This window comes from Belonocnema kinseyi, chromosome 1 (assembly GCF_010883055.1).
Source record: "Belonocnema kinseyi isolate 2016_QV_RU_SX_M_011 chromosome 1, B_treatae_v1, whole genome shotgun sequence".
NCBI lineage: Eukaryota > Metazoa > Arthropoda > Insecta > Hymenoptera > Cynipidae > Belonocnema > Belonocnema kinseyi.
The window spans coordinates 170,058,171-170,066,856 of record NC_046657.1 but is presented as its reverse complement, the minus strand read 5'-3'; the positions used below and the strand labels follow the sequence as shown (position 1 = coordinate 170,066,856).

The following is an 8,686-nucleotide window of genomic DNA, read 5'->3' as shown; positions in this document are numbered from 1 at the left end:
ACTTTTGGTAGATAAAAGTAGAGGTTTCAAGGCTATACAGCAATTTAAAAAAAAATTTAATGTAAATATATTCTTTCTTTATTAAAAAAAATATTTCTTTGTTGAAAATTCATCTGTTTTTTTTTTAAATTTGTCTAAATTGTTGAAAATAAATTTCTGTTACTGAAAATTAAATTTTCCGGTTTTATTTGGCTATTCAAATTTTTAGTTTTTAAATTTACCCTTTTGGAAGAGAGTTTAACTTTTTTGGTAGATATAGCAACTATTTAATTTTTCTTTTAGAATTAATCTTTGTAGGTTGAAAATTCAATTCTTTTGTAAAAAAAAATCGTCTTTTTGACTTGACCATTTCATTATTTGGTTGGCAATGCAACTGTTGTTTGGATGAAGTCACGCCACGGAGTATGCAACCACCATATTGGTTCCTGGACAGTTCGCGGGAAACAATGCGATAAGCTCTGGTCGTATATTTTGACGAAAACCAAGTTTGGAATATAAGAAAAATGGTCTGTTGCAGTGCTCCTTTTTGTAAAAATAGAAGCGAAGATGGGTTTAAACTTTACCGTTTTCCACTAGGACAACGACTAAGACTCTCAGAATGGATAATAAATTGTAGACGCGACAAATGGGAACCAAATTCAAATTCAAGATTATGCGAAGTAAGTACTCATATTTATCACCATAACCATATATAATTCAAATATATGGGGTCTGAAGTTTATGTTTATGTGTAATTAAATTGCCTATGAGCTTTTTTTTTATATATTTTAGCGAAATAAGATCCAGAAGAAAGTGAGGTTAGGAACCCGTTTTTCTCCAAATGGTATTATTTCTAATTGAAAGCGTGCCAAATTGTACACTTTCAGATTGAATTTTGAAAATTGAAAAATTTTATTAGAAATGATTAGAAATTTTATCATTTTTAATTTAAAGCTTATAGAATAAAACAATTTTATTTTAGATATAAGAATATCGAATTTCAATGATTTAACATAATAAGAAAATGTCGAAAATAGGACAAGTTCTAAATATCAAAATGGAAATATTTTTCAAATACAATTTGAAAATTTAATAATTTAAAATTCAAAGGAAATTAAACTGTATTATTTGTAATTAAGAGCTTTCTACATTGAAAAATTTCAGATTAAAATTAGTTTTGATGCAAATTGTTTACAATTCTTATTTTGGTGTTAGAAAGTGAACTGGAATCTTCTTTGGATGAAAATTTAATTATTATGTTTCAGGTTTTTTTTTAATCCATCTGTCTTAGGAGAAATTTCATATTTCTGAAATAAATATGTAACTTTTCAGTTAAAAATTCAACTCTTTTTTCAAGTTTGTCTTGTTTATTTAAAAATTCACCTGCTTTAGCAGAAATTACACCTTTCTTGGGTGAAAATACAACTGTTTGGTTGAAAATTCAACAATTTTGTTAAGTCATAATTTTTTGTTAAAAATTCTACTGTTTTAATGTAATATTTGGTGTGTTGAAACAAAAACTGAAATATTTTCTAGATGAAAATTTAACTATTTTGGAAAATTTGTTTTTATTTAATTCAAAATCCATCTGTTTCGTGAAAAATGTCATCTTTTTGGATAAAAACGCAACAATTTGTTAAAGAATTCAAATATGTGGTTAAAAATTCATCCTTTTTGGTTGAAAAATTCGTCTTTTTCAATCGAAAATTCATTTTTTTCCGTAGAAAATACTTTTTTGGTTAAAAGAATTCAATTTTTGATCTTACAGAGTCGACTGGAATCATTTTTGGATGAAAACTAAACTTATTTTGTAATTAAAAATTCTTCTCCCTTAGGACAAATTTCATCTTTTTTGATAAAAATGCAACTATTTGTTAGGGAATTCAACATTTTGTTAAAAATTAATCTTTTTTAATTGATAATTCAACTACTTGGGTAAAAGGTAAACATTTTTACTGTTTAGTGGAAAATACTTTTTTTTTTGCAAGTAATTCTTTGAAAGAAAATTTATCTTTTCCACTTTTTTAAGATTGATATTTTTTAGTTGAAAATTCGCCCTATTTTGGAAAATAAATTTTGTAGTTTAAAATTTAATTTTTGTTGGGTAAAAATGCATCAGTTTCGTAAAAAATTAATTTTTTGGTGAAGTGATATTTTTTGTTTGAAAATTCAATTTTTATAGAGAAACTTCATCTTTTTGCTTGAAGGGTTAACAATGTAGATAAACTTTTTTTCTTGAGTTAAAAATCTTTATTTTTCGAAAATTCGTTTTTTCACTTTAAAATTCCTCTTTTTTTTGTATAAATTTTACCTTTTTTAATTGAAATATAAACTATAAAACGCTTTTGTTAAAAATGTATTTTTTAGGTTAAATATTCAATATTATGTTAAAGTTCGATTATTTTGTTGGAAATTCCAGTATTTTGTTAAAAAAACCATCTTTTATAGTAGAAAAAACATTTTTTTGTTTGAATTGATTTAATAAATTTGAAAATTTTAAATTTAATTATTAAATACTGTTTTATTTGTTTTATAAAATATTCTATGTTAAAAATATCAAAAGATTAAAATGCTGGAATTTTTATATTAATTATTTGAAATGAAAAATTGGTCCAGGAAAAAGCAGAGAATTTTCAAAAAGTTCACGCGTCCAAAGATGTATGATATGAAATGTAAATAGCTATGATAATAAACTTTTGGAAAAGTATTGTATTAATATTTGGCATATTGTCTATTATTTTATTATTTGTTTAACTATTTATTTAATAAAGCATATGATTATAATTTTAGCGAACGCCTGTTTATAAACTGAGTAAACTTTAGTTTAAAATCATAATTTTTGTAAGAACTATTTTTTGATCAATTGGTTATATATTGTGCCAAATGTAATTTTATTTATAATTTATATTTTGATAACAATGTTTTAGTATAATTTTAAAATAAATAATCTATATCATGTAAATGTACTTATCTGATTTTTTAGGTACATTTTGAGAGTTCGGAGTTTGAAACAAATAGACAAGATAATCGGATAAAATTAAAGCCTAATGCAATTCCAACCATTTTTAATGTGTCAAATACACCAAAGCCGACCGAAAACTTGAGTGCAAAAAGGTTTGTTATCATAAAAAACTATTTTAAAAACTTGTGATCATTCAGGTTAAGATGGCCGTATAAAGTAAGATTTGTTGTTTGAAATATTAGAATTTTATAAGAGTTTGCAATGGAAACATAGGAAATAAAGTAGTGGATTTAAATTTGATTTAGAATTGTAGGTATAAATTATAAATAAGAGTGATATATTTAAATAGTTCTTATATTTTTCAGAATTACCGTTAATGCTGCAAGCACATCAACTGCTGCAAATCCAAATATCGACAAAACTTTAGGTAGGTCTCAAAGAAATCCTTGATAATTTAAACATTTAAAATTTTAATTTCCACATTGAATTGTAACACTTTAATTTTTTAAATCTTGTATTTTTAAAATATTAAACATAAAGTGTGAAAAATTTAAAAATATGCAAATAGATACAAACGATATTTTTGCATTGAGCGATGGTTACATTGTCGTTTTTAATGTTTATTATAAAAAAAGTCCACAACGATATTCTAGAATTGCCCATTTCTGGAGGTGAATTATTGAACTTCACTTTGACACGCCCCTCCACACTGTGGCTCAGGAATTCACTAAGTCTTATAGTCTAGGCGCCAAGGTGGTCCCAGATATCTTTTCAATTTAGATGGACTGTGACAAGTATTTTTTAAATGTATTTTTTGGATTAGCGAGTTATTGTAGATTGTATATCTTAATTTGAACTTTCGATATCTGTAAGCAGAATTGGAAAATATCAATCCCATCGGGAGTAACTGAAGCTCAAAAATGGCGAAAATCGCCATTTAAATTAAAAAGGTAGCGGGGACCCCCTTTGCGCCTAGACTATCTGGTGTCCACAAGCTAGAGCTAGAATTGACCATTGCTAGAACCATCCATATATTCACCCAATCAACCCATACAGCGTGGAACCAGAATTGGCCAATAGTTGGGAAAAAATGTTTACTGGGTTTTATGTCCTGCTTTGTCCTCTTCTTTAAACAAATTTTTGTTCTGCTTTGTCCTAATTTTTCAAAGCTTTTTGTCCTACTTTTCGAAAATCAATTATGGTCACCCTATTGGGATCTGAAATTTTGAGGGCACCACTAGCGGAAAAAGCAATATGGCCGACGACAGTAGGTAGATGTCTCATAAGACTCATGTAAGAACAATGAAAATTAGTTTTAAATCTTACAAATCAAAGTAACAATAGCTCAAATTTGTGATTTCATCAGATCTACACCGGCATGTAGAAAAATTTTATTTCATGCGGAAAAGAGATGGAAAATGAAACTTCAGTTTCTATTATTGAATTTTGTTTGCAAACTTCAAAATAAAAAATTCTTGTTGTCTAAACAATAAATTCTTCAATTTTTTCCCCTCATAAACATTTAATATGTAATATTGTAATATTACATAAAATATAATGTAACTTTTTTCAGATTTGAGGTTATGCTGAAATATTTGTACCTAAAATAATATTTTTATTTAGAACCTGTTTTGATTATTTTCACTCGGAATTTTCAATTTCGTGAATTTTTTATTTTATTCTGTTTTATTCCTCGAGTCATACCATCAGTAAATGCTGTAAATGTACTGTAAGATTTTTCATAATTTTTTTTAAAAGTAGGAGTTTATTTAAATTTCAGAAAAACCGAACAGTTTCATGCTTTTGAGCAGTAGAAGAGCAATAACCAAACACTTTGCTCTTCGATTTTCGTGACGAAAATTCTATTAATAAAGTTTGATTTATTATATTTGTAACTTTTTATTTATCACTTTTTATTTTTTCCCCGGTTTCACTGTAAAAAACACTGTGAAACCTTTAGAAAAATTATTTTCGTATATTCGCCTATACTTCCCGTCAAAATTTACCTACGCCCAGGGCTTTCCAATTCTGTCACCAGGTGGCGTATTCGAGTTCTTCGGATCCCAATATCTATATTTAATTAAGAAAGCATGGAAGTAAACAATAATGCTTTTCTTTCTTATTGTTGGCATAGGTAATAGCCATTTCTTACAGAAAGAAACATCAACAACTCCGAAGTCCCCCAAATCCCCAGATACTTCTCGACGTAGGTGTATCACCTCTCAGGACTATCATTATGCCGCTAATCCTAAAGCATTAAAGAAAAACGATGTGAGGGTAAGACGAAAGCTTGAAGTTGTTCGTAACGAATCGAGGGTGCAAAAACAACATATTCGTCGTCTTCGGAAAAAGATTTCTACATTGAAAGATACAGTAAGTAAATCGCGATAATCGCAAGCGAAAATGCAGTTGGTCCGAAGATCAGACATCGTTTCAATCTGCAAATAATTTGGAAGCATGAGTGAAATGAAGATATCTTATTCTCTTTCATGGTTTTTTTTTCAGAACATTTTATTACTATGATAAATGCATCTAGTGCTTTTGAAATTTCGGTGTTGGATGTACAGTTTTGTAAACATTTGTACTTCTTTTGTAATATTTCTGGCGTGTATATTGTGATAGGTGTACCAAATATCGTGGGGGTTTTTTTTTTTATAAAAACAACTGTTAAACACTGAGTGTATTACTTTTTCACTGAATTTTATTGACACTATATTTGCAGTATTGTTATTAATATTATGCTTTGAATTGCAACTGTTTTTCATTCTTTACACATGTAAATATCTCATAAATTTTGTAAATTGGAAACCCTAATGGCAGAACACTGGAAATATTGAAGAATTTAATGCTAATCTTCGTGAAGTAAAATTTTACTGTCGATGTCGCACCGATCTGTTATTGAAGTAATGACACATCAAATGACACGTCATGTCAAAGAAAATTTGAATTACTCTGATACAAAGTATTTTAAGTAAATACTTCACAACGCTGTAATTTTAATTTTATTTATTTTATGTTTTACTTCGTAATTTTAGATAATGTAAATATTTGAATTTGCCGCTCACACAGACTTGACACTGCGCATCGCGATTTATCCGGAAACAAAAGTCCTCATAAAGGGCGCAACAGTTTGTACGCTAAATGCACCCATTTAAATATATACACCGATAAATATTGTTTAATAGTGTTGATTAATAAGAAAAAATGTCCAGAACAAAACTTATTTGACAAAAAATTGCGAATTAAAAAAAAACACATTTTCAACGAAAACAGGTAACTTTTGCAGAAAAAAGTCGAACAGTTGTATTTTCAGTTAAAAGAATAAATATTTTTAACCAAGACAAAATATATATATTTTTTTACCAAACAAAGACGATTTTTTAACTAAATACATGAATATTTAACTAAAAAAGATCCATTTTTAACCAAAAATGGAATATTTGTATTTTCATTCTATAATATTAATGTTCAATTTAAAAAATTTGTTTTCTACTAAAATGATAAATCTTCAACCAAAAAGATTTTTTTTTAACCAAAAAAGTCGACTTTTCAACTAAAAATAAGCTCAATTTTATATATTTAACGAAAGGCGAAATAGTACATTTCTTAAGTAAAAAAATCAACTTTCAACCAAATAGTTCAATTTTAAACTCAAAAATATAAATTAAAAAAAAAATTCTACTAAATCTTCAAGAAAATGGATGTATTTTTAACTCAATAGATGATTTATCAACTAAAAATATGAATTTGAACTAGTATTATGAATTTTATCTACAAAAAAAAGAATTTGTCACAAATTGATTGAACTTTGAACTAAAAAGATAATCTTTTTACCCAAAAAAAAAAACAAATCTGTAACAAAATGTATGAATTTTCAACCAGAAATATAAATTTTTAATAAAAAAACACATGTTCAATTAATTTTTAATCTAAAGAACGAATTTTCAACAAAATTAATAAATTTTTACTCACAGAAATAAATTTTTAACGAAAATGATTAACTTTCACCGAACAAAATGAATTTTCAACCAAAATATTGAATTTTTAGATAAGAAGTTGCATTTCTTACCAAAAAGATGAATTTTCAGCCAAGGAGATTAATTTTTCTAACAAAAAATACTCATTTTCAACTAAATAGATGAATTTTCAAAATGAACATTAATTTTCTACAAAAAAAATAACTTTTGAGAAAATACATTAATTTTTAATTAGATGGTTAACTTTTTATTTAAAAAAGATCACTTTCAAACCAAAAACCGAATAGACTAAAACGATTAATTTTCTACCAAAAAAATAAATTTTCAAGCAAAAAGATTAATTTTCATCCACAAACATTAATTTTCTACAAAATACATGAATTTTTAACCAAATAGTTGAATTTTGAGCTAAAAAAGGATTCATTTTCAAATAAAAATGGAACATGTTAATTTTTAGTTATGGAAATTACTTTGAACTATCAAACAAAGAATTTTCAACAAAATAGGTGAATTTTCAACCGAAAAAAAAATTTTTAATCAAGAACATTAAAGTTTCACCAAAAAAAGACGTATTTTCCACTAAATATGTATATGAATTTTGAATGAAAAGGTTGAATTTTCAAAATGCAAATTTTAAGTCAAACTTTAAATAGTTAAAAAAAATGTTTTCAAACAAACAAGACGAATTTTCAACAAAATAAATCAATTTTCAATCAAAGAAATACATTTTTAATAAAAATGATGAATCTTTCACGCTATAAAATTAAATTTTAACTACGAAACTTGATCTCATACCAAAAAAATGAACCTTAGACAAAATACATTAATTTTCAATCAAATAATTGAATTTTCGACTATAAAAGATGACTTTTCAACCAAATGTCGAATATTTAAATTTACATAAAAAAAAGATTCAAATTACGAGTTTTTAAGAAAATATAGTAACCAAGGATATTAATTTTCTACCAAAAAATGCGAGTTTTAACAAAATATAAGAATGATAAAAAAGATATATTTCGGGTTCCAATCTTGTACAGAACTGGGAATTTCTTACACCGTTTCTTGAAAATTTGCAATTTGAAAAATTATTTTTTAACCCAAAAAAACATACTTTTGACAAAATAGTTAAATTTTTAACTAACAAGATTAATTCTCTTTTAAAAAATACGAATTTTAATCAAAATACCTGAATTTTCAATTAACAAAAGTAACTTTTAAACACAAAATGGAATAGTTTTCTTCTCAATATTTCTATTTTCATATATTTCATTAAGTTCTGATATATGTATACTTAATTTTATCTTCTTCCTGTTTTTATTCTTCAAAATTGTAAGTTTTTTGTAAAATTTGGTTTGAAAATCGCGCGCTTTTCATCGCTTCTAGTTCCGTTTTAAGCGTAGACGCATCACTGGAGGTTTTTGACATAAAATACGTAAGTCAAGTATTTTGCGTAGAAGACAGGTAATATATCTAGTAAATTACTTTCCAAGATGGCGGACCTGTAGAACTGTACATAACCTCACTTTTTCGCATTTCTGGTAAGGGTATTCGTAGGATTTCTTTTTCCATAACCAATATTTGAAACTAAAAAATAATACTGTCAACTAAACTGAAACAGAGCCAGAACACTTTGGGCTGCCACAAATGCCATTGGATGAGATTAATTTAAGAGTGAATGGGAAACTGAGTGGCTGTTTCGATATTATTCAAGGAGTTAGACAAGGATGCGTTATGTCTTCATGGTTATTTATATTATTTATGGACAAGT

The 8,686-nt window shown here is 26.4% G+C and overlaps 1 protein-coding gene across 1 annotated transcript; it reads left to right on the top strand.

The window, feature by feature from the left end:
* Positions 1 to 425: 425 nt before the first annotated feature.
* LOC117175809 (THAP domain-containing protein 4-like) lies at positions 426 to 5,628 on the top strand. The gene is made up of 5 exons (XM_033365564.1): positions 426 to 659; positions 2,963 to 3,093; positions 3,307 to 3,368; positions 5,076 to 5,314; positions 5,447 to 5,628. Exons 1-5 carry the CDS (start codon positions 504 to 506, stop codon positions 5,462 to 5,464), a joined length of 606 nt encoding a protein of 201 aa, XP_033221455.1. The 5' UTR covers positions 426 to 503; the 3' UTR covers positions 5,465 to 5,628.
* The last annotated feature ends 3,058 nt before the right edge of the window (positions 5,629 to 8,686 follow it).